General features: G+C 41.4%; 1 protein-coding gene and 1 long non-coding RNA gene across 5 annotated transcripts; one reads left to right on the top strand and one right to left on the bottom strand.

The window, feature by feature from the left end:
- Nucleotides 1–6,245: 6,245 nt before the first annotated feature.
- LOC137471799 (uncharacterized) lies at nucleotides 6,246–18,988 on the top strand. 4 transcript variants are annotated; one of them, XR_010997848.1, is made up of 4 exons: nucleotides 6,246–9,044; nucleotides 9,903–13,460; nucleotides 14,662–18,287; nucleotides 18,487–18,988. It is a non-coding gene; the product is annotated as an uncharacterized lncRNA (long non-coding RNA). The 4 variants fall into 4 exon arrangements; XR_010997849.1 differs by having other exon boundaries at nucleotides 8,455–9,044; nucleotides 9,903–13,011; nucleotides 13,304–13,460; nucleotides 14,662–18,988; XR_010997850.1 differs by having other exon boundaries at nucleotides 8,454–9,044; nucleotides 14,861–18,988.
- A 229-nt stretch (nucleotides 18,989–19,217) lies between these two features.
- Nucleotides 19,218–26,015, bottom strand: DNAAF10 (dynein axonemal assembly factor 10). Its single transcript, XM_068186347.1, has 8 exons — nucleotides 25,789–26,015; nucleotides 24,721–24,821; nucleotides 23,549–23,679; nucleotides 22,986–23,087; nucleotides 22,148–22,263; nucleotides 21,660–21,794; nucleotides 20,836–20,933; nucleotides 19,218–20,106 (listed from the first exon to the last, which is right to left on the bottom strand). Exons 1-8 carry the CDS (start codon nucleotides 25,978–25,980, stop codon nucleotides 19,899–19,901), a joined length of 1,083 nt encoding a protein of 360 aa, XP_068042448.1. The 5' UTR covers nucleotides 25,981–26,015; the 3' UTR covers nucleotides 19,218–19,898.
- Nucleotides 26,016–26,038: the final 23 nt, after the last annotated feature.

Genomic DNA, 26,038 nt, shown 5'->3' with positions numbered 1-26,038 from the left:
TAATCCTTTTCATTAAGTACCTACAGACTGTAGGTACTTAAAAGACTGTAATTTACAACACAAAGCATTAGCATTCATTCATTAAACATTACAAGAAATGCCTACATGTAAAGAGTTATAGCAGATAATGCCAGCAGCAACACAGTTAAAGGTCCTGCAATTTCAGGGGTATCTCCTAACTCCTGTGCAAAATGGCATGAAGTAGCACTACAATTTATATTACTTTAGTACCTGTTCTTGCAACAGTCCTAAAAGAGTGTTTAGCTTTTATGATCTGTGATAGAAAGAAATTATTTGCATGTTTAAAAGAAGTGCTCTATAAATCACACTATATAAAGAGCTACACCAAGCAGCAGGCAGGACACCAGGAAAACAAAACCAAAACTAACTAACCAACCAACCAAAAAAAAAAAAAAAAAAATAACCCCAAACCACAAACCAAACCAATGGGGATACAGCTTCAGTCTGTCTTAGGGAGAGACATTACTTCAGCACCAGTTATGTCATGGTCAGTTCATTTAGGAGTAGGTCCAAAAAATTCGGCTTGTGAACCCTGCATCCAGCTTTCTGAAGTCCCTACAGGGTATTATAACCCCCAATATAACTCTACCTGTAACAAAGCTGAGTTGATTTTGGGATTTCAGAAAACTCTTGCAATCCTGTCAACAGATCAGTGCACAGCAACTGGGAAATAAGATGTGAAAAATCCCAAAGCACCCTTTTTTTGTTCCCAGAATTCATAGTACCATGGTATGGCTACTGCCAAGCCATGTGGCTGCTGGTTTATAATCAATATCTTTAATTCCTCTCAAATCATAAATCATGTATTATCTTGGGGAGTTAATGTTGCTTAGAGCTATGTTATTTTCTACAACTTCTACTGAGCAACAACTTTTCAAATGTTCTAAGGAGAGAAGAAATATGTAATTTTCCTGCCTATTTGGTGAGCTGCACCAAGAACAGTGGGAGTACCTGGATCATTGCAGACTTTTCTTCGTAGGATCAGTGTGACAATGCCACTCTCTGAGTACAGAAATCGTAGAGACTGCACTTCATTTATGAACACCAAGCCACACGGTCAGTGCAAACAGCAAAGAGCTGTCACATCACTGCAGTTTGTTTTAGATAACCATTTGATCATTCCCTGGCAAGAGCATGGGATGTGTGAGAGAGGTTTATTTTTATTTATATTGTCTCTTGGAGGTCAAAAAGGAAGACGATTGGAAGAAAAAACAGTGTGGAGCTACTTAAGCTTGTCTGCAGCTTCAGTTTTAACCACACCATGTGATTTCAGAAATATGATCAGGCAGTTAACCAGCCCAGTTTCGCTGCTATTGTTTGCACAGTTAAGAATTATAATCCTACTCAGCTGCATGACTGCTCATCCTGGTCAGAGCTGGTTCTAACACTGAGTACAGAATCACAATGCCAACCATGCTAAAGGTCCCCTCCCCACCCCAGCATGTAACCCACACACCACACACATAAGTATTACTTCTGTCAGTTGTGGCAGACCCAAGGAAGAAAGCTGAGCTGCATCCACAAGATGCTGCCCACAGAAGGGCAAAATACCAATACAATTATTTCTGACATTCACAATAACACTGTTTGTTATTTCATTCTACCCTCCTGGCCACCCGCTTTATAATCTGCCATGTTAGGTTGATTAAAAGGGTTGAGAAACAATGTTTGTTGTTAACTTTTGGTCATATAATACAGCATTAAAAACCCCTCAAAACTACAAAAGAAACTAGATTTTCCTGGTTGTTAATACAGCCAAGTTTGGTTAGAAGGTGTCTGTCAACACATGCTCCCTACACTTACAAAAACAGGGAGAGAGGTAATCCAATCCAAAAATCACCTGCAGATCTTTCCATCACTGCAGTACTTAACCTACTATGGTCTTGATTTGACAGGCAGGCATGAACATAGTGATAAGTTCCAACTTCTCTCTCTCCCTTAATCAGCACTAGCAAGAATAAAAAAGAGAGCTAACAAAAGCCTGCAGCAAGTATGTGTTACCAAAATTAATTGGAGCTGGTTTATAAGGTTAAATAGTCACATATTTGAAATTCTTTTCAGTACACCAAGTTAGACTTAAGGAATAAGACAGAAGAAGAATAGGAACATAGAAGGAAAAGATAACAAATACAGTCTGAAATACATTTTGCTATCATTGCTGTCTCATGAACCATAAAGAATTATGTTTATCCTCATATTTTCTGAGTATTTACTAGACGCTATTAGCAAGGAAAGGGAAAAATCTGCATCGGTGTCTTGGTTTGAAAGACAGGTGTCTGCCAATGAAGGCAGGAACCTCCCTTGGAATGGAAAAATATGACCCACTTCCCTCCAAATTATTATAACTGAAATCACGGGGCTTTCATGCAAAGATATGGGAAAAGGAATGACAGCTCTTTAGTAGTAAGTGTGTGGATAACAAGGCAGACAAACAACGCCAGCGGCACCGAGCAGCACAAACGCAGTCCCAGCCTCTCTGGGCTGCAGGCACTTTCCCCTGCGGTGCAGTTCCGGGCACAGCCGGCAGGGGCGCTGCTGGCTCCCGGCCGGGCAGGGCGGTGCGCTGGTTCCCCCGCGCCTGCAGGGGGCGCTGCGGAGCGAGCCCGGCCGCGTCTCCTTCACGCGGCAATGGCGAAGTGGCACTGCAGAGGAAGGCACACCCGGGGGGCAAAACAAAATGTAGCAGAAAACCCCGCAGCTTTAGCAGGAGCTTTGGGGGTCCGGCGGACATGGGGTGCTGGGTAAGAGTGTAGCGAAAAAGCCCGAGGCGGCGTCAGTAAACAGCGAGGCTGGGCAGCAGCAGCCGGGCTTCTCTGCACGCAGCCGGGGAGACGCGCCCTAAGGGAAGGAGGAGAGGGTCAGGGTCCCCGGTTTTCCCCTGAGACACCCAAGTGTCTCTGCCCTTCCCAAGAAAAAGCCCCTCAGGTAAGAGAGCAGCCAGCCGCACCCTTCCCCCACCTCGGCCATTTATTTTGTCTCTCATAAGTACCGGTTGTTATTGTCTCTTACAACAAATGGGACAAAATTCCATGAGAGAAAGATAAAAGAAAGAAAAGGAAAAATCTTAACCTCCAACAATGGACCTTCAATGGAACAAGGCTGCCCTTTAGCCTGTGTACAGAACCCTTCACTGATAAGTCTGCTACTTCTGCCTGGGGAGCGGGAAGAAATTCTTAAACTTGTGTTTTCTGTTCACTTCAACAGGAACTACCAAATTCCTACTCCTGCTGTGTAGGGACCTCTGTCTTTTCGTTACACTGTTGTTTCAGTATAACTAATCTCTACGCAGGAAATAAATGCCAACAATGGGGCAAAAGTCAACAGCCTAAAATAATTTTTGGTAACCTTAACAAGAGCAAACTACATTAGAAAACATGTACACCAGAAACTCCTCAAAGCTGTTTCTGCCAAAATCAACGCATGGGTTGTGTACTCACACATGCACAATGACAAAGCCAAGGACAGCAGGGAACTCCATGACTCTCTAAACATACCCGAAAGCTGTACTGCCCTCAGTAGTTATGTTTCAGTTATTAAATAACAAACGTTTCCTCAAAGTTCTTCAAGTGTTTCTTTTTGTATTTTGAACAAGCAAAAACTTAAGTCAGTCCCTGAAGACAATGTTAATTAGACAGGTTTTCTGATTTGAATTTACTGACTTTCAACCAGCTTTTATTCGGCACTGAGTTCTCACTTTAAAAATTAAGGATAGTGGCAATATTCAGGTAAGAGAAGTAACGAAAAATTCTAGCTAGGTAAGTAATGCGAACAATGGGGAATTCTAAAGGAAATAAGACAGAATTTTCATTATCAAGCAGTAAGACCTAAGATGCACAATGCATAACCTGTGGTTGTGTTACAATGGTAGCACTTTAAAAGATCTTAACTTTTGAGAATGCAAAGAAAGGTTCATAACCCATAAACATAAAATACAAAAGAAATGGACAACTTTCATTAAGGACACTGAGGCAAAAAAACTGTGATGAAAAATGTTGTACAACTTCCTAATACCAACTTACCAGAAACAAACTTCCCTTTTAATAACTCTGAGCTGCCATGTAATTTTGGGGTGAAAAAACCCTAAGAATATGTATTTGATGAAGAAAAGGACTTTAGATTGCAAAAGTAAACCATTTTCATGGGAAAATTTATGCATTGCATTTAGGTCTGTTTAAAAAATGTTTATTAGATTCCACAGGTGCAAAAATCCTGGATATTCTGAAATTTCTGAAAAATTCTGAATAAAATCTCATTTATTCTGAAAGATGACTCCATTTTCTGCTTAGAACACAAGGAACACCTTTTCTCTTTGCAGCCAACATATCAATATACTATAAACCAAAGTAGGTAACACAAACTGCAAAAAGGCAGGGAAATATCAGACATTCTTAATGAACCACAGAAAAGACACAAATATGAAAAGGAGAAAGAGAAGATATGTCATCTTCTGCAGACTATAAAAACAACTGCACAGGTGACAATCAAAAGCAGTTTGCTGTAACGTTAACATGGCTATTGATCTAAGAGACAACCAAGTTAAATGCCATATGAAGGTATTTTAAATAAAAACACACAGAACACAGATGGCTGTGGACAATACTACTGGCAAAATTAGCTATATTTATCTTCCAAGATAAAGAAGAGAAGAACTACAGACCCCTTTTAAGAAAAGCACACCCAGGAAAAGGAGAAACTGCAGTCAATTTTCGGGTGGCTTTTATGAATAATCCTTTACTATATCTAGAGTTGATTTAACACAAGCCTCCGAAAGCGATTGTCAGCTGGCTTAAAAAGCAAAACCAAACTTCCCTTCCTTCTCACACCCCTCTCTGCCCCTAGCAAAGCCCTGTCATACTGAAAGATACAAACTCTAATTAGGCCAGAAGTACCTCCATGAGAGATATTGCTGAAAATACATTGTGAAAGTAGCAGAAGATACATGCATCTGTCAACATAGCAATAGGAAACCACTTAAGCAGAAATGAAAAATGCTCAGTGTTAGCATCATGCACGTAGTTTTCAACTGGAATTAAAACTGCAATTCAGGATAAAAATGGTGTATTTGAAATATTTTGTAATGTAAACAGACTACAAAAAGAGATTTAGCATTCTGCTAAATATTGAAATTCACACATCATGTTAATTCTTGCATGTTTCTTAGCATTAAAAGGTCTTTTCTTCATACTTAGCCCAGATCCTTTATTTTTTCAGATTTTTCACCTAATAAAAATCAGATTAGGTAATTAGATTATTTCTTCTTTTCATGGATATTTACTGATTGCAGAGAGGAAAAAAACAAACTAGAGAAAACAAAAACAAACCCAAAACCTTTTTGTCAGGACACATAAAACTGCTCTCAAATTCAAAACAAACACATGAACATCATTGATATGACGAACCATCTCTGTCAGCTCCTGAAAACTGGCACTGTCCTCCCTCTTGTGAGTTCTGACTCACAGCCTGCAGTGAATGCAGCTGATGTGCAGGCGCAGCAAAGTGGAACTTCTACTCTAACACTGTAGGTCACTGCTGTGGCTGTAGGGCAACAGAAAAACCAGCATCCTAAATTTAAAGCTACCAGAGATGAGGATTAGGTTCTTTGGCCACAAACCTCCTTGTTTGCTAAGTTCTGAATTCGAAAGGCTCTAATCTGTGACAGACACGTCTTAGTGCTCATGATAAATAATTACTTGCCCCCTAGTCATCACTGTGCCCACAGGCCTGCTTTGCTTTGTCCTTTCAAGCCTGCTTGGGGCAGCTGGAGAGCAAAGCTAGTACAATTAGAGCACTCTTGCAATGCCAACTCACAATCCTGTTTGCAAGAAAGATTTCCATTGCAAAAGTAAAAAAGCCCACAATGAAATATCAGGTGTACACCAGTAGGCTCATCTTGATCCCCTTAAAAAATACCAGCTCAAGCCACGGTAGTTAAGCAGGGCATAATTTGCACTACAGTACAACTGGGAAACAGCCTTCAAGAAATCCCTGCCTTCAAAGCCAGGCTCCAGCCACCAAAAAATCCTGCACAGAACCATCCTACAAAACAGCTCACACCTATCGATCTCTTGCTGATGCCACTGAGTCACTTTTGAGCTTCAGAGGATTTGCAAAGTTTATTCTCATCTGTTTTAAAAGGAGATTAAAATTTTAAGGGATAGAATAGTATTATAGGTTCATTTACACTTCAGCCAAAAAGGCTGAAGGATTTCCCATGGGAAAACAGCTTGAATTAAACATCCCTCATTCACCACAGCCCCATCTATATCCACTGATGTAAACCTTCAACTCCATCTGCACGATTCATAAAACACTTTTACTCTCTGTAATCAACTGTCTCAAATTCCACATCTTGGATGACACAGCGGTTTCTCTTTCTGAACAAATCCAATATAACCTGCCTCTTGTTCAGCTCCAACCTATCAGTACACCCAGCATAAGTACAATAATAAAAACAGCTTTCTTCAGGTATGTGCAGAACACTTCTTCGCGAGAGGTTTTCGTAAAAGCTTCCACATTCAGATATGCTGCCACACTTCAGTTCAAGTTCACTCTATAGTGATACTAAATTTGTGTCTCTAAACTGGTCTCTAAAACATATACTTTTCTTGGCACTGAACCTACCAGGAACTTCTTGTGCAACAAAAGACTGTTTCCTTGGACAAATGAGTTTACACACAGTGGGGATAACAATCAATACCGAATACCTCTGTCCTACTAAATTTGCAGCAAACAGGAAATGACCTGCCTGCAGTTTGCACCTCCTGTATACTTGTAAACTCTGGAGAGTTTACTACTTCTAAAACCTGCTACCACTCTCCACTGATACCAGCACCATGAATATGAATATCCAGAATTAAAGCCAAGAGGTTTTTTCAATCCTTTTGAACTGCTGACCTAGTTTTCTTTAGCCACTAGTTCCACAATACATGAAAAAGCACTTCCCTTTACTGGAATGCAATTTTCTGTATTTGCAATTTGTGTAGAGCCTCTCTGTACCATTTTGAACAACTCAAATGTATTTTTGGCTGGTTTTTATTTGGCTGTGCTAACTATTATTTTTATTTGGCTGTTCATTATTAGAAGCATGTTTACCCATTTTTTTTGTTCTATATAATGCAGTAATTGTGGGATGTTTGTGTTCTTAGCATCAATTTTACTGATGCTGGAAAAAACCATCTACCTAGAGCTATGGTAGCCAGTTCATTCTGGTGTACTGTTTATCTATTTAGGGGAAAAGCAGACCACAGATGAAAAAACAATGCTAAAAATCTTAGGCCACTTCAAAGGGAAAGACACTTCTCATAAAGGTTTGTGTGCCTTGTGCACTGCTTTTCTGACATGAAGCCTGAAAATTCTACCAATTACTTTCAAGTTTCTCACACTCTGGAGAAGAGCCTTGGGTTGAGTGTTTTCTCATTTCTTTACCAATGGTCATACTGCCACAAGATTAGCAATATCCAGGTATTTTAGATTTGAAGTGTTTTTTTTTTACTTTTAAAACCAAGAAATGTGCCAGACACATGCCAGTGCTGATTCTAAAATCCAGTTCTTCCATTTTTGTTTGTCTCAAAAAATGAAGCCTTTTAATCGGCATCACCTAAAGTTTAATTTGCTAGTGGAAGTCCATTCCACGATGCTGGCAGCAACTAAGCTTGCGGTCAGAAAGCTGAGACAAAGCCAAAGGGAGGGGACATCCTGACCTTTGCAGCAACAGAGAGCGACAGAAGCTGCACGCCAAGGGTAACTTCAAGCACCACCTGCCCTTCTGCTAGGTGCTGCTAAGCTGTGCTCACGGCCTGCACACGCACACTGTACCTTCTCTTTGGAAAACTTTGCCAAGTCCTCGAGGCTCCTCAAGTTGCAACACTCTTTTGCCAATTTTTAACAGGAATGTAACCGTTTACTGCCTACAGAACATCCATCCCCAAAAAAATGCAAAAAAAAAAAAAAAAAAGCCTAAAGCCCATGTTCTTTTTCTCGCGTAAACGTAAGCAAGTCGTGAACACGTCAGACATTAAACATTCAAGGCCAGGCCGGATGGAGCGTACGCAACCTCGCCTCGTGGAAGGCGTCCCTGTGCACAGCACAGGGGTGGGGACGACACGGTCTTTAACATCCCTTCCGCCGCCCAGCACGCTGTGACTCCACGAACCGCGTCTGCAACGCTCCCTGGCAGCGCGCTCCCCGCTTCCCAAGGCCCCGCGAAAGGCCTAAAGCCACGGGAAGTCCCCGGGGAAAGCCGGGGGGTGGCCGCGCTTACCTGCGGGCGGGTGGCCGAGCACCGCGGGCGGCTCTCGGGCTCGGCGACGGCGACAGCGACAGCGACAGCGACAGAGACAGCGACAGCGGGGCGGGAGCCGCGGCCGGCGCCGGCGGTGACGCGCCGGAGCGCAGCGCAGCGGAGGCGGAAGCGGCGGCCCGGGAGCCGGCCGTGAGGGGAAACGACTGCGGCCTCGGAAATGCGCTTGGGCGGAAGGCAGCCAGGCAATAGCGCCCGCAAACAACCGGACTTGAGTAGGAAATCGTGCCCTCGGCGTAGGAGTTGGTGTGAAGTTAGTCCCTGGCATGCACGAAAAGCGCACGGCACGGGGCTTCGCATAAAGGGGAAGGGGGAAAGGGAAGAGTGAAAGAGAAGAGAAGAATTAAAGGGAGAAGAGAGAGAAAGAGAGAGGGAAAGGGAAAGAGAAAGGGATCCAGCTGATGTTCAGGGCAGGGATACCTTTCTATGGATAGGTTTCCCCGCCCTGAAGACTCGTTTCTCTCTTTCTGTGTAAATTAGCTCTCATGCACAGTCTATTCTGTCAAGGGTCTGGGGTGGCCTTGATCCCTCCTACAGCCCATGCCCATGTCTTGGCTTCATCCCTGTGCTTGCACCGTGGTTTGCTGTGCTTATCTCCAAGAACTTAAGCAAGGATGTTGTTCCGAGAAAAGTGGTGTCCTACCTCCTCATGGCCCCCTTCTCCAGTCACAACTTGTTCTTCCTCACAGTGTGTTAATACCAACAGTCTTTTGGTATTGCCAGTGTTAGGAGTGAGACGCTTGACTCAGCCAATATATCAAGCAGCAATTCAGTTTATTAATTAATATGGTAACGGATGAGCAAAGACAGTGCTGGGTACAGTGGTGGGGGTTTTCCCCTCCGACTGCACGCCAGTTGTTGGGCTTGCTGGTGTTTATCAATCATATTCATGCATATTCATAATCTTTTCCCAGTTTCCATGTGAGCTTTCGACAGCTTATATTTCTACCTTTAACATCACAATTCTATACTCCAGGATCATAAATCTATGATGGTGATGTTTGGTTCCTTTCCAATTTCTATACCCTATTGTGTATATCCCAGGATGTGTGTCCAGATGGTGGTATCCAACTTCTATTTTCTGGGATCATTAATCTAAGGTAGTGATGTCCAGCTTCCCCTTTCGAAATCACTAATCAGCAATCTTGATGTCCATCTTGCTTCTCCAGGAGCTTGAGATAGGGTCACTTCCCTTTCTGTTTAAATCCTTTGTACATTCTAAAGCTACAGTTTAAAATCCTTAGTACTAAGCAACATTCTAAGGTTATCATTCAAAAGTCCTTATTACAAACCAGCTTAAGACTTATACATTCTAGAATTACAGTTTAATATCCTTAATACTAAGCAACATTCTAAAGTTATAATTCAAAAGTTCTTATTACAGAACAGCTTAAGACTTATAATTGTTATTTGCAAACAAAAGATTGGTTCAAAAGCCTTTTTTTTATGCTTTCCTCAGTTGTTTATTAGAACTCATCTTTGTAGCTGTCCCATGGCCGTGTCCCACACATTTCATAACCACAACTACACAGGTTGCCTTTATTTACCTGACACGAAACACAGCTTTGTATTTCACACCAAGAATTGTTGTCTGATGGGATTCCTGTCTGATTCACTGGCTCCGCAGCCATCCAGTTATCAGTGTTTGAGACACACATTGGGCACTTATCTTCTGGGATTCTAGAGTGGGGAGGGAGATGCTCTTTTAAAGCAGGAACATGCTTTCCAGCCACTGGCTCCTCTGAGTGGAGAAGGTAAACAGACAGCATGACATATCTCCAGCTGCTCCCAAGCTCTTGCAGTTGCTTGCTGGGAAAAAGGGAGGCACAAACTGTGTGTAGAGATGGTCTCCTAAAGCCAGAGATTGCATGGAGTCGTCCCAGGGGGTCAGCACTGGTTCCTGCCTGACACTGCACATCTTGACCTCACCCTCAAGTGAGAGTTGGTTTCCAGTTGTGTTATTGGCTGTGCTTTGGACTGTGTTTCTCCACAAGTCCAGAGGAGGCTACCACAAGGACTGGAAAGACAGAGGACTTCTTCTACAAGGGAATTTGTTGTTCAGCCTGGAAAAGAAGTGGCTTTGGTGTGATCTAAGCCACTATCTATCAGAAAGATAGAGCGGGACTTGTTTACAAGGGCGTGTGATGACAGGACAAGAGGGAACGGATCCAAACTGAGCGTAGTTTTAGATTAGGTATTAGGAGAACATTCTTGACTGTGAGGGTGGTGAGGCACTGGAGCAGGCTGTCCAGAGAAGTGAATGTCCCATCCCTGAAAATGTTCAAGGCCAGGCTGATGGGGGCTCTGGTCTAGTGGGAGGTGTCCCTGCCCATGGCAGGGGATTGGAACTAGAGGATCTCTAAGGTCCCTTCCAACCCAAGCCATTCTAGGATTCTATAGGATTTCAGCAAAAAATCTGGCTTCAAAATGCAGTGGATTAATATTTCTCCACTGCAAAAGCTCACTGACTGGAAGATTGTACCAACACATCTGTGGCTCCCAAAGATAAGATCCGCATTTTACAGGTTTACATTCTGATAAACAGTAAAGCAGAAGTCAGTATCTGCATCAACAGTATTGGCATTACTTGCCAAAGACCTCTTTTTGCCTCCTGTTCACAATCTCATCTGAAGCTTATTGTAACTCAGGTTTTGCAGCCTATCCCCTCCAAGATAAGATCACTTCATCATAGTTGAAGAGGGCCTCCTCTCAGCCATAGGTTACCAGGAGCCTGCACGTGGCTAAGTTGTGGTTGGTTGCCTGAAGGGAACGTGCTGAGCTGGCTTGCTCAGCAACAGAGTTTCTAGAGGAAACTTTCTCTCCTCTTCTAGAGGAAGAGAAAAACAGGTCCTGTCTGGAGAAGGACAAGTTCAAGGCTGGGGAAAGTAGAGTTGTATCTCTAGGGGAAACAGGAGAAGAACTTGGGGATTTTACCTAGCTTCAGTGCACCTCCCTGCACCTTCAGTGCTTTTAAAAATACCACGAAAGTGAGCTTCCTTTTAATAAGCTGGTTCACATCATGTAAGTGCTATACTATGTCAAATCTAATTAGATCAGTGTGTGTTGCAAATAAGAGTCTTTCTCCCTAGTTCCAGTTGGAAGCATATCTAAAGATCTTCAGATGACATTGTTACTTGTTTACATCTTGTCTCCTTTTCCTGCAGGAGATTTGAAGGTTTAACTTTTCAGTTTCAATCAAAAGTGGCTGCAAATGAATAAAAACTTGAGTTTTATGAGTATTATAAAAGCAGCAAACACAGGGATTATTTAAGAGCCTTTCAGCTATATGTGGGACACATACAGGTGGTAAAATCACTGGGGTAGAGAATAGTATCCCTACTGTGTGCTAATATTTTGGTGTAATAATACAAATTTTCACTGCATTTTCCCAGACATTTCTTATTTTCAAAAAACAGTCTTAATTATTTTCTCATGTTCATTTTTACTAGTACAAATACAAAATTATGCACTGTAAATAAAGGGGAATTTAGGAGAGTTTTCTTTTCAAAATGTTCAGAAATTGAACAGTCTGAAGGGTAACAGAGAATTAGCAAGACCTGCACTCCTAAATAGAGTAATACTTTGCAATTCTAGTATGCCAAATGTCTACAAGGAGGTCAGAACACTCAACATATGTTTAGCTCATTCTTACCTCAGTTTTCACATGTCACAGACCAGGAAATACAGAGAGGGGATTTGACTGATAGACTAATTGATTTACCAAATGTTAGGTAGAAATTGTTGCCAGAGTCTTATTTCCTAAACCCAATATTTTGTTTCGATTACAAGATCAAAGGAAAATGCAACACTTGCCGATCAATGTTCAGATTCAGCCAACTCTGTTTGTAGAAGATTGTAACCATGTAGAGCATTAATGCAGTACAGATTGTGCTCCGTATTCCCTGGTCATACAGTGTGGCTCTGTCTCCTTCTACTGGTTTACATTTGTTGTACATTTACTCCTTCTGGCTCTGGACTACTACAGATTTATACTTTTGTTTAGTTAACTGGAGTTCCTACACTGAGTGCCTACGCTGAGTGCCAAGTCTTGGAATTTCTCAAGCCAATTCACTCGGAAGATTATTAGGTATAAAAGCATTCATTTTCTGCTTAAAATGGCTGCACTGTCTGTTCGGTTTTCAGGAGCAGTGAGTGAGGAGTTAAGAATTCACATTTATCCCAGCCAAAATCTGACTGAGATACAGCTCATATAATTCAAAAGGTTTATGCTGGTGCCACTCTGAAAATATATTATTATTTTATATATGGATATCAATAGACAAGTCTATCCACAAAAAGCTGTACTGGCATCTGGTACTTAATGGAAACCATTTCATTTGAGAGGCCTATGAATGATTATTGATTTTTCTCTATCATTCCCAAAACCAGAACAAACAATCCTGAATATTTTTGCCAAAGTAGTCAAAGTGACAGGCATCTTTAACATAATTACTGCATTATTATGATGCATCTTATCCACTGTACATACAACACCATGATTCCTGCAAAGTCCATGTTATTTGTGGAGCAAAGTGGAGGCCAAATCCTGTAGTCTTGGCCTCATTGGAATCATTATACAGCCTGGGTCATGCAAAGCACCACAGCCTGATGTACAGATCAGCCGTGGGTGCTCCATCTCCCTGAAACAACGCTGCTGAAAAAGCTCTGGGAGATGTCACGCAGAATACAACGTAAATTAAAAAATACAGCCTAGATTCTTCTGCTGTGAATCTGCTGTGAATATAACAAAGATTACCAGAAGCTACTTGTAACAAAAGGGTTAATAAACCATTGGAAGGATAAAAATACAGACTCTAAAATCAGACCAAAAGTCTGGCATGCAGACCAGTTTGGGAGATGTTCGTGTGCGTACTACATGTGTCTGAAGGGCACCTTGGGCCTTTTGGAATAGGCGTTTTGTTTTTGTGAGGCCCACTACTTGGCAGTGTAATCTAATGAATTTGCAATCTAATTTCTTTGCAGTGTAATCTAATGAATCTGCAATTCCACGTGTAGGCAGACAGCAAGTTACCAGAAGAGGGTGTAGCAGGAATAAACTGAAGCACAAACATCCATCTGCCAGAATCGACGTGCACTTGTTCCTTGGCAGAAGAAGGGTGAGTACCCAATGTTTCCTCTGGTAAATCAGAAGACAGACGTTCCTAAAAGGACAGTGACAGGCAGCTGCCTGGCTCAATGCCCTGTTTATGGGAATTTATGTCTCTGCCTGAATTCTGCTGAGACCAGATGTATGCAGGGAGGGAGGGCAGGGACAGAGATTTTACAGTGATTTATTACAATGCAGATGGTGAGACCAGAAAGAGAGACCGAGGTATCTATCTGGCTGCCAGTTTTGTTTTTCTTACTTGCTAGATGGGGTTAGAAGGGGAAGAGAGTCTTGAGGCTAACGCACATTTTCAGCAACTAAAAATCCTATAGTAGTGACATTAGCACAATGGAAAAGAAATGTAACCTCCAAAATTTTCCATGTTCTGTTACACTTTGCTGAACTTAGGGGCAGTGTATGTGGCAGCCTGAGCCCAAGTGAACTTAGACTCACCTTTCAGTTAAAATGCTCTGGAAGTGCCTTTTTTTTCCTGCACTCAGATTAAATTAGAATGGCTTTAAACCTACTAAACACAGACTCTTTTCTCTTTTGAAAACATAGGATTTCTAATCAAAATACAGATGCAAAAGTACACAGAAAGAGGGAAACTGAGATTGATGTATCTTTGGTTTAGGGAGGAAAAATAATATAATTCAATAAGACTAGCTTAAGCCCTCTAATTACAGCTTTTTTAGCATAACAGATAGGGAGAATGAGATCTACACTGAGATAGTGATAGCTGGTACAGATCAAAAGAGCTTGTGTTCATGCCAGCTAGATTAAATGACAGGATGTGGTGAAGTACTGGGTTACTTTACATACAAAGCCTTATTTACTCAATGTATATATATCTATTAGGTTAAATGCATTTATAAATGGAAACTGTAGAAATAAATTGAAAGCAATCTATCATGTGTAGAATATTTGTTCTGATACTATTCTAAGATTGCATTCCTTCCAATTAGTATGTAAATCTGTAATTTTTTTACAGCTATCTCTCTTTTACTAAGATTGGAAGTAAATTGTATTAGAAATTGAGGTTTATTTTTATATGCATTAGCATTCCACCTGTCTCACCTTCTGTGCCTAAATTCAATAGAATAATATATTTTATACTCTGGTTTAGGAGAAAGCCTAAGGCAACTTTAGGAGTAAATTAAACTTAGGGCCCAAATTGTAATTGTCATTTTAAAGTGTTTTATAATATTTATTTATCTGCACATGGCCCCTGAAGAAGCAGGATAGAAGCCTTTGGCCTAACCAAGTGTGGCTGCTGTTACGTTCCTTATGCACTCTGCAACAGCAGGATGTGGGAGGAAGGGAATGCAAATGGCAGGAAGGGAAAACACTGCAGGATATAAAGATGCCACAGGCCTGTGCCATCACACTCTTCTGCAAGGCAGGAGTGCCTGTCCCTCACGTCTGCTGAACAGGTCATGAAGTCCTGCCTGGTTGAGCTGTGCTAGAAAGAAATAAGGAGGGTTTCTGTCATCTCTGCAGGAAGACTGATGACCTAAAAATGAAAGGTTTAGCATGGGAGGCAACTGAACTGGTTTCATTAGATGCATCTACCTGAATTTTGCCAGTGGTGGGTTTTACTGTAAGTAGACACTCCAAAAGCAGCAGGGACTTAGGGAGTTAACTAGGAATTTACTTGAAGGAAAGAGTAATTTCAGCTGCAAAGCTGTAACAGTCAGTCTAATAGTAAGCAACTGATACAATGTAATTTGGGGAACAGGCTGAGCTACTATTCTGATCCACTGTCACATGAAAAGGTCCCATCATGTCTCAATTGCTGTGCAGTTCTGTGGGCTTTACCACTCTTCTGCAACCCACACGTCCTCTGGCTTCAGAGAATGTTTTCAGTGTTTCATAACCTTAAAATCACAAGCAACCTAGGAGAGCTTGCTTGTACTTATTTATGCTGCTGATGGACTTTTCATAGTGATGAAAAATATTCAGCTTCACTGCCATGCTGAAGAACCATATAATCATACCATTGTTTAGAAAGGAATCCTCAGGAAAGATCATCAAGTTAATCCAGCACTGCCAAGCCCACCACTAAACCATGTCTTCAAGTGCCACATCTACATGGTCCTTTTAAAAACCACTAGGGATGGCGACTTCACCACTTCCCTGGGCAGGCTTTTCCAAAGCTTGCTTACCATGTCTTCACCACAGTGAAGAAAGTTTCCCAACTATCCAGTCTGAACCTTCCCCGCTGCAGGTTGAGGCCATTTCCTTATCCTGTTGCTTGTCACCTAGAAGACACCAGCCCTCATGTGGCTACAACCTCCTTTCAGAGCAATAACATCTCCCTTGGGCCTTCTTTTCTCCAGAGCTGGGGCTAGACAACGCCAGCTTCTTCAGCTGCTCCTTGTAGGACTTGTGGTCTTCTACTCAGGACTGAGGCAAACAAGGCAATAAGTACCTCAGCCTTCACCTTCATCTTTTGTCCCTCTGTTTCCTCTGGCATCCAATAAAGGATGGATATTTTCCTTAGCCCTCCATTTGTTGCTAATGTATTTAAGAAGGATTTTTTTTATTGTGTGGCAGTTGACAGGTTAAGTTCTATCTGGGCTTTGGCCCTTCTAATTTTCTCCCTCCATAAAACTTCATGACATTCTTGTCCTCCTGAGTTTCCTGTCCCTTCTTCCACAGGTCATAAACTCTCTTTTTTCCCCCAAGCTCCAGCCAACACTTCCTGTTCAGCTGCACACTCAGGAACCTTCTCAAATGTTTCCTCTCTGCTGTATTTCTAGAAGACATCTGGCAAGTTGAAGTCCCTCACAAGAACAAGGACTAGCAATTGTGAAATTCTCAGCTGCTTATAGAGTCTCTCATCTGCCTCTTCACTCTGGATGGATGATCTCTAACAGAGTCCCACCAGGTTATCTGACTTGTTGGCCTGGCCCCCTGATTTTCACCTATAAAGGCTCAACCCTTCTGCCACCATCATTAAGCTCTAGACAATCAAAACATTCCTTAACATACATACCCCAGAAGGAAGTCAGGGTGTGAAGCAGAGATTGTCAGCCTTGGGTGGCCTCTTGCCCATTGACAAGAGTGGAAAGAGCCATTGTTCTGGGAAGGGAACCCCAATCCATACATTCTGCACAGGCTATTTTTACTGCCAGGAATAACAGAAGAGGGATCTTCCATGTGCCCTTACGTAGTTTTGCACCTCAGCTCCCTCTGCAAATCCCCAGACATGGAGATGGTGACAGAAGATTTAACTAAGATTGCGGAGGCAGGGGAGTACAGGCAGGAGAGGGGGAGATCTCTTGAAAAGAGAAAAGTACTCTTTGAAGAGAAATCTGTCCCAGAGGCTGTAGTTTTACTAAGCTAAACAACAGTGGGCTCACTGTACTGGGACTTGGGTTTGCTACTGCAAAATAGTTTGCATCTATGAAGGCTTTAAATACATGCTAGACATACAGACTGTGGTCTGAACATTTTTGAGGAGTGGGCAGTTCTGTTTAAAGTGAATGCTACTGAAAACTTGACAGTAACAGCATCATGAGCAAGAAAATGCAGGATTAATAATGTGGTTAAAAAAGCAGTAAATCAATGTATTTTCCTGGCACTTTGTCAATATCAACTTTAGACAACTTCATTACAGAGTTGAATATGCAGGCCACAAGCCTCTTACTTACAGATCAGTCAGCTTAACCAAAAATCCCTCTCTGCTATCAAATCTATTTGAAAGGAATAATTTGGGGAAGATGAGCTGAACTGTATTGACAAGCTGTGTCTGCTGTCTCTGAAGGAATCACTGAAGAGCACATCTTTCTTTCTCTGTGCAATTCCCCATCTTCCTTCTTTGTACCAATTCCATGATGTCCCTAATAGAATCAGTGGTTTTGAAGAGGTGAGAGCACAGCATTGTAGCTTCCCATACAGAGTTACAACCTGCCCTATATTTCTTAAAATTTGGTCCGAGTCATGCCTCAACTGAAAATTACCTTTTTTTTTTGTGATGAAAACTATATATTCTAGGCAAATAGTGACTCCATGCACAGAAACCTTGGAGGGCTGTAATCTCCAAGGACCTGTACAAATGGTGAAATTCAAAAGAACTAAACTGGTGTGAAACAGAAGACCCAAACCTGATCACTGGGGATTTGGGCAGCATCTCGTTAAAAAACCACAAAGCACAAACCCAAAAAACATGTAACATGTCCCTGTACATGGGCTGCAGTCATGCCTGTAAACAGATTTTTTTTCTTCCATGAGCACACAGGGATGGTTTGCACAGGAAACAAGAGAGAGCTGCCAGGCAGCTCCACTTGTTAAATGTAGTCACTCCAAATTTGGGAGCACATTCCATTTCCTGGCCTTGGGCGAGGCAGGGGTTTTCCAGAGCACTCCTCAGAGCTGCGTCAGAGAGCATTTGGTCTGGGCATGACATCTCAGATGCATTATGATTTTATTTAGAACACACTTCAGCTCTGCAGGCTGCAGAGGCAAGGTGCCACACTTCAGCAAGAAGGGGAAGGACTATAAATAGAGCAGGCTGGGCTGCCACAGGCAGCTTTTTCTGGTTTAGCCTCGAAGAAGCAGAAATCCAATCTGCAGAGGAGATAATGCACAGTACAGGCACAAGCAACAGCTCTTCTCTCCAACCAGTAACTGTCTTTCATTTTGTAGGACACAGGTACAGCCACTTACCTTTAAGGAACAAGGACACGCCACCTTCCATCTCTGCTTTCCTCCAGCTCTCAGTTTTTTGCAAGCTCCTTATATGCAAACTGTCATGTTTTCATGAAACTATGTGTTCCCCCTCTACTCACGAGGGGAACACATTCCTTCATTTACAAAACAAGGAATAAAATTTATCTCAAAATTAAGTGCACAGAGGTAACACGCATTTCATATTTTTGAAGCCCATGGAGCTTTAATAATTGTTTAATAGTTCTTGCTCTAAATTGTATCCCACTAGGAGATCTCCCTGGAACTGTCTGAATAAAGGAGGGATGTTTTTGCTGCAGGACAAGTACATAAAAATAGCACCAAGAGCCCAGTCCTGTGCACAGGAGATTTTTGTTTTCCCTTGCAGGTACCTACACTGAGAGCTTTTTCATCCCTTACTCTGTGCTTAACTCAGTTACTGTTAAAGAGAGAAAATGTATTTCTACCTATTCCCACAGCCTTTCACACCTTTCAGTGAGTATATTGTATTTACAGCACAAAGCTAATGGAAGCCATCTTTGAACAGTGCATTTTAGACTCAAAGCACTTGAATTCTTTGAATTCCACAACCCCAAAAATGCAGCCAAGAGTGCAGAGTAATGGTTCCCCCTATTCCCTCCTGCTGCAATGCACCCTAAGAAGGACAATATTTAAAATCATTTCAGAATATGCTCTCAACATTACACCATGCAAAAAAGGAGATGTGATTACTTGGGTCAAAAAAATCAGATAGTAAATATTACACTTGAAAGCAAACCATCAAGTCTTAGAGAAGCCAGGTGAATCTCATAAATCTTTGTCTTCCACAAAATATTTAGCCTACATTGCCTGTATTTTCATCCCTGCTGGCCCTTGCTAAATCTGAGATACTCTCCTCTACAAACTTAGGTTCTTGTATCAGTGACCTACTAAAACCAAGGACTTCCACAGACACACTTTGTTTATGGTCTACTGTAATGCTACTCATGCCCACCCTCTGCTACACAGGCATGAAGGATTTCTGCATTCCACAAAGTTTAGGGTTTAATAGCCTGTGAGGTTTTTCTATACATTACTTCTCTAAATCTCTGGATATATTAATAATATACTTTGTTCATATTAAGAAAACACTACATATAATTTTATTTGTAGAATATCAAGTTGAAAACAGATATAAAAACAACAGAACATATAAACTTAATAGGAAACCCAACTAAAATAATAAAACAGTGCATTTTGCTCGATAGTTTAATTTCAGCATGATCTTCAATAAAAATCTTGCTCCTTTAAACCTGAGTATTTTAGCCTTTGTTACTGTTTCTCTATTGTAGTAAAGAATCCTAAGTCACTTTAACAAACATTCTAATTAATGAATCCAGTAACACAAGTTTCTGTAGAAGTTCCCACTGCATGAATGCACATGGACAACACTATATATAATAAAGCCAAACCATTTAACAAGTGTGAAGAAATTTGCACTATGAATAAACTGAACACAAACCCAAGTGAACTCTGAAATTACAGAGCTGTGTTAACACAAAGGCACATTTTATTTTCAGTGTAAATTCACATTTCTAGAAGGTTAAATTTTGTGCCCAGGCAACTTCAAGTCATCACAGCACAATCAGCCAAACAACTCTGACTGCACGTATCTGAACTTTCAATAGAAAAATCTGGCTTCTCTTTCTTTAATCCAGTTTTATTAAAGAAGAAATTAAATTAGAAATAGAAGGGCTCCCCCTCCCCTATTTACAGACTGCAAACTATATTGCTTTCTCATCAGAAATTCTAGTTTTCTTGTCAAATTTTGTTAAGCTTTGTAACTATCAGCACCCTCACAGTTTGGTCAAAAGCCCCACAGACACAGAGTCCCTTTTTGTCAGGGCTCCAGTCCAGGCTAGAGATGGGCTGTGTTGACAGAGTCACATTCTGCAAGAGACTGAGAGACCCTGCCACCCCCATCTCAGATCCTTCCGAATCCTTCTTGGAGCGCTGGGCTGGGTACTCACTGCCAAGGAGAAAATGAAACAAAAACACCTACTTAGAAATGCACTGATACAAACACATCATCATCCCCTTTATTTCCTGCTCTACAGATAAGGCAAATAAATGTCTCAAAAGTGATGAATAATCATATCCAGCTGTATCTACGCTGCATACTTTAGTAGACATTTCATGAAAGAAAAAAGGAGGTGGGAAATTTTGAATCCTGACACCCTTATCCTATAGCTCTTCATTTTTTTAACTGGTTGGCTTTTACCACAGCCAGAAAAATTTCATCACAACTATGCTTCTGAAACTTAATGCACCAACTTCACTGCATTTAGGACAATTAAATTATTTTTACATGTAATGTAAGAAAATGTAAACATAAGAATGATTAAGTCAAGGCTTTCAATATTCTTCTCAGATGTAACTGCTACCATATTAGAACTTTAAGAAACCCATTTTTTTCCATTTATCACGTTGTTAACCAAGGATATAATTAGATCTTCATTACATGAAGACAGCAAGGGCAAGATTCACCTGTGCTGTAATGTTCTCTTAGGGATTAATTCAAGATTCCAGATCAAGTACTGACACTGAAATCACCCTCTCTACTGCATTTGTAAGCAATAATTTTAACCAGATATTCTGAGGTTGGAAGCAGGACCCCACTCATATTTTTCAGAAACATTCTTTCTTAAAACATTAAATGGTTGGTTTCTTACTCCTGGCTGGAGAAGTGATCACTTACTATTTCCATAGATGAAGGCTCCCAGATCCTCCACTTGTCATAAATATATCTCTGTTCTGTGGCAGGTGCCGAACCTGCCAAATGGTAGATTTTTGTGCCTAATAAAAAGAAATCAGCATTGTACAGAAGTCATTTGGAGATGAACTTCATAGGAAAGGACACAGAATCTTAAAACAGAGATCACTTGTATGAAAAGAGCCCAGCCTTCCCAAAGTGGACAGTTAATTTCACTGTATGCTATCTCAAAATCATTACTGGAAGGGAATATATTACAAACACTGTGCAAAAACAACACACAGTCAACAACTCAAACCTCATCCAGGGCACTAAGATCATACAGCAACAGAAATCACTTAGGGAAAAACCCCAACACATCCTCTGACTCAATGTATATCTGTCTGCAAATGTCCACGAGGAAAAGCTTAAATGCACTAAATGAACAACAAATTCTATTTTCACATTTTATTACAAAATTATTTATAAAAAAATAAATTTAAAAAATATTGTTTTATTCTGTAAAAAAATTCTTTGATTCAGAACAAAGTACCTCCAACACCTTATCTGCTTTGAATGATAGCATGGAAAATACTAAGAGATACTAAGTTGAAACTCGGCCTTTTCTAAAAAAAGGAAGTCCTAAAGAACTTCACCTCAAAAGTGCCTTTTCTTGAATTATCACCAGATTTTGTTCACTAAACAAACAACAAAAAAAATTATGAAGTAACCTGGGCATTTCTTACCTATTTGTACTACACCTGTAGTAATTTGACAGCATGAATTTAGAAAGTTTGTCTCTTATTAAAAAATTCTCAGTCTCCCCATACCTTCTCTGAAACAGAAGCAAAACCTTTGGTTGGATGCTGAGTTCTCATATCAAAAACATGGAATTTTCCCTCAAGCGATGTGGCCACCAGCTTATTCATATTTATATCTTTTCTGTCAAACTCCATACTGCAAACCTGGATATAGAACAAGATAAATTCAGTCTTGCAATTTAATCACCGTTAAAAAAAAAATGGGTGTTTTGTGATTTGTAAATATGTATTAATCATTGGTTATTTCCACAATATTATCATCATCAAACAGGAAATAAGTATGTTGTATCTGAAAACATTAATCCACTGAAAAAATACCCCATCCTGTCCTGATCAAGAATGTGAGGGGTACAACTTGCTGAACCTAAAGAAAATTATTCCTTGGTACAATCTCAGCAGAAACATCTTCTGGGTAAGTTTCACACAGACAGAGTTCCTTTTAATTTTTCCATCCTACATAGGAGGTGGAATGAAAAACACTTTTATGATTTCCTTACCCCATTCTTAATGTTGGTCTCCCATCGTAATGACATGGTTTTTAAGTCAAACAATTTAATGTCCCCATTGTCATATCCAGCACATACAACACGTTCCTCTTGGTTGTAAGCATTGCCTGGACACAGAGAGAGAATTAACCAGAAAACACAAAATCTCTTTAGCCTGTCAATTTCAGAAGTCCTGGGCCTGCAGTTTCAACTTCCATTTATACAACAACAACAAAAAGTTGTTGGGATACTAAGATGTGGTTTTCAAACTTGAAGGGTCTGGAAAAATCTTGTGTGGGACACAAGCAGCTTTGCTCTCTCCAAAGAAAAATGCAGAGCTCCCATCAAGCATTGCTGTTTTCTTTAAATGGCTCTTAAGCTTCAAGGGTCTTCTCTTAAATTAACTCCTTAATGCTTGGTAGCTGCAACCACACTACAACAGTGGTGAGTTCCCTGTACATGGCAACATTTGCACTCCTTCCGGACCACACAGCTAGATACACTGTTTTTACACTTCCAGGCACATAAATAAAGCTTGCACAGCTTATCTGTGAAACCAAAGAATTATCAAATCATTTAGGTTGGAAAAGACCTTCAAGATGATTAAGCCCAACTACAAACGGTGACCAAAAGCATTTAGAGTCTAAAACCTAACTATCACAAACCCACAAAACTGGTTTGTTTCGAAGAAAAAAACCCCACAGATAAATTTAACAGTGTCGAAAAGCAAAACCTGCTACTTTTATGCATCCCTACAAAATAAAGAATTCCGTAACATCCTGAAATACATCGACAATCATCAAAACACATTCATGTGAGAGGGAGGAATGGTCATAATCTGATCAATTACCAAATGCCACAGTCCAGCAGTCTCTTTTGCTCTCCCCCTGTACAGGTTCCATATTAGCCACAGGAGTGTCCTTCTGCCTCGGGTCCCACACCTTCACAGTTCCTGGGAAAGAAAGGCAATAGATTTTGTATTAGGAATACAGTCATACTGTGTTCACCTTCCCAGGAAAGCCCTTTGCTTTTCATCCTAATCATTCAAAAGACAGGAGCATCTCTTTCAATTCCACCAAGCCTCACTGTGTTTTGTGGATATAAGAAAGAACCACAAAACCAAACAGAAACAGAGTGAAAGCATTTGTTAAGGATGTATTTTCTCTAGCTGATAGTTTGCATTTATCATGGTTTGTGTTCCTTCTGTCTCATGCCCAGTGACAACAGTACCTTTTGCTTATCTGTGGCTTCTAGAAGAATTAGGGAAAATCGGTCCCAAGCAAGATTCAAAGACAGTGTACAAAGAACTAGTTGCAACAGCTTGTAACTAGTTCAGATGGCAGACTGTGCCCTGCCATCAAGAACTTGCAGGCTCAGAGGAACTGGGAAGACTTGCAGAGTTCACTAACTCACCATCTCGACTGCCAGTCACAATTTCTGGTGCACCTTCCCCAATTCCTAAGCCACCTACACCATCTATACTGTTTATGATTTCCTTATGACCTTTCACAGAATACACTGGTATTTCAGGAGCTTCTAAATTCCTAGGCAAGAAAGAAAAAGAACAGAAAACATGGCATTTTTCCTTGACACTCAGGATTTGTATAAAAATGAAAGGAAACTTGAGCACAGATCATAAAAGCTCAGATTAACGGTGAGAACAAATATGGATATCACCACTAAGAACCATGAGTCTTTGTTTGATTCCTTCTTTGGCTACTGCTTTGGACTGCTCCAAAAGATTTTGCTCTCTTCTGGACTTCCCTGTTTGTAAAGGCAGTTGTGGGATTCACCACAGCAATCACTCAGACCCAGTTGTACACGCTGGGCTCAAAAATGGATCACACTGGAGATCAAGATAGTCCAAGTATCTTTACTTTCAGTAGGTCTATAAAATAACTTGATTCATTGATCCCCACCTAGCTCTGACTACTGCTGTCTAACTTCAGTGACTATTGTATCCAGCCATAAGTTTCATGGTTCTTTCCCACTGATTCCCATTCTTTGAGAATCCTTCAGAATTTTATTTTACATTTCAGCTAGTAACTGTCTGTGTAATTCTTGCTATTCCAACAAGAACCAGTAGTTCCTTGACACAGGGCAATATAATAATGATAATAAAAAAATCCCCTTTTGACACTACTACTTTATTTGATCATAAATTTACCTAGACATTAATTACACCAATAATTCAGGGCCCTAGAGGAAACATTTGAAATGTCAAGATTAAAAATATATATTTATCTAGACATGAAATTTCGGTTGAACACAACCTCTTGTTTGTACTCATGCATCCATTCAAAATATGGATGTCCTTTTCAGAGGACTTTCAGAGAACTTTAACAGGTTTTTGTAGCTGCACACAGGAGATGGGAGTGAAGCAGCACTGAATTAAACACGGTGCAGAATTCTGTGTTGTTTCTACAAAACAGGCATGGTCCAAATACAGTACCTAGCAAAGCTTGCACTGGGTCTCAACCACGGGCAGCATGGAGAGCATCTCATGCAAAATCCACAAACAGAAACCTCTGTTCAGACATGGACAACATCAAGTGAAAACGCTTCCAGAGAATATCTGTGCTTACCATATGTTAAGGTTTCCATCGAAATCTCCTGTAGCTAAGTATCTTTGCTGCAGAGATGTAGCACCAAAAGTTCCACATTTTATAGGTTTGGGCTTTTCGATCTTTTAAAGAAAGGAAATGTCTGTGTCAGCACATGGAAAAGGCAAAAACACCCACAGGCCACACAGATCTTGGGAGTGCACAGGGGCAAGTGTCAGCAAAACACACATGGGATACTTGGTGCAGAATACCATCAAAATGCTGTCGAAGGCAAGGTGCAGTTTGAGTTTAGTCCTTGTGCACAGAAAAGCAGAGGGCCCAGGTTGCTGGTCTGGAAGAAAACACTTTGCTTGTGGCCTAGTGGGGCCTTATGCACCTGAGGAACTGCTATGCCCCAGAAGAAGTGAACACTCAAAGGTTAATCTGAGAGAAAAAAAACAACCAAACAAAAAAGCAAACAACCAAGCAACGAACCAGGAAAAAAAAAATAAACCAAACCCAAAACCCAATCAAAAACCCAACCAACCAACCTAAAACTCAAAAAAAAAAAAAAACCCAAAAAAAAAAAAAAAAAAAAAACACCACAAGCCAAACAAAGGCAGAAACCAGAAACCCATAACACAACACATAAACAACCGACAAAACACAGCAGGAAACAAAATCACAGAATCACAGCCTCAGCCAGGTTGAAAAAGACTCCTGAGATGGTCGAGTCCAACCTATGAGCGGCCACTACCTTGTCAACTAAACCATGGCACTGAGTGCCAAACCCAGCCTTTCCTTAGACATCTGCAGGGACGGTGACTCCATCCCCTCCCTGGGCAGCCCATTCCAATGTCTAATCACCCCTTCTGTGAGGAAATTCTTCCCGAAGTCGAACCGAAGCCTCAGCGGCTGAAGTCCTGCCAGTAGTTGCCCGGGAGAAGAGTCAGACTCCCACCCGGCTGCAGCCTTCCAGGGAGCTGCGGAGAGCGCTAAGGGCACCCCTTACCGAGAAACGACAGCGAATCAGCACACTTAACACGCAAACCAGCTCCTGCTTTTTATCGCCGGGCTCTGGACAAGCCGCTCCCGAGGGCCGGCGCTCACCTCCCGCAGCAGCTCCAGACGGGCTCCGTGCAGCTCGTACAGCTGGACGACGCCGGTGCCGCGGGCGGCGCTGCCCAGGCACAGCAGGCGGGCGCTGCGGGGCACCCACTTGCAGTCGAACACGGTGTAGCTCAGCGCCTGCTGGACGTGCGACACCACCTGCGGCCGCTCCGCGCCCAGCGCCGCCGACATCCCGCACCGCGTCGCGCCGCCCCCGCCGCGGCGGAAGCGCCCGCCGGCCCCTTCCGGC

Source organism: Anomalospiza imberbis, chromosome 3 (genome assembly GCF_031753505.1).
Source record: "Anomalospiza imberbis isolate Cuckoo-Finch-1a 21T00152 chromosome 3, ASM3175350v1, whole genome shotgun sequence".
Lineage (NCBI taxonomy): Eukaryota > Metazoa > Chordata > Aves > Passeriformes > Viduidae > Anomalospiza > Anomalospiza imberbis.
This window is presented reverse-complemented; position numbering and strand designations above follow the sequence as displayed.

Excerpts from the sequence above, each read along its gene's own strand:
- DNAAF10 (XM_068186347.1), bottom strand. The coding sequence starts at position 25,980 with ATGTCGGCGGCGCTGGGCGCGGAGCGGCCGCAGGTGGTGTCGCACGTC. Across the intron at positions 22,264-22,985 it reads CTGCTGGACTGTGGCATTTG|GCAATGCTTACAACCAAGAG; the intron begins GTAATTGATCAG and ends CTCTGTGTCCAG. Across the intron at positions 21,795-22,147 it reads AGACCAACATTAAGAATGGG|GTTTGCAGTATGGAGTTTGA; the intron begins GTAAGGAAATCA and ends TTCTATATCCAG.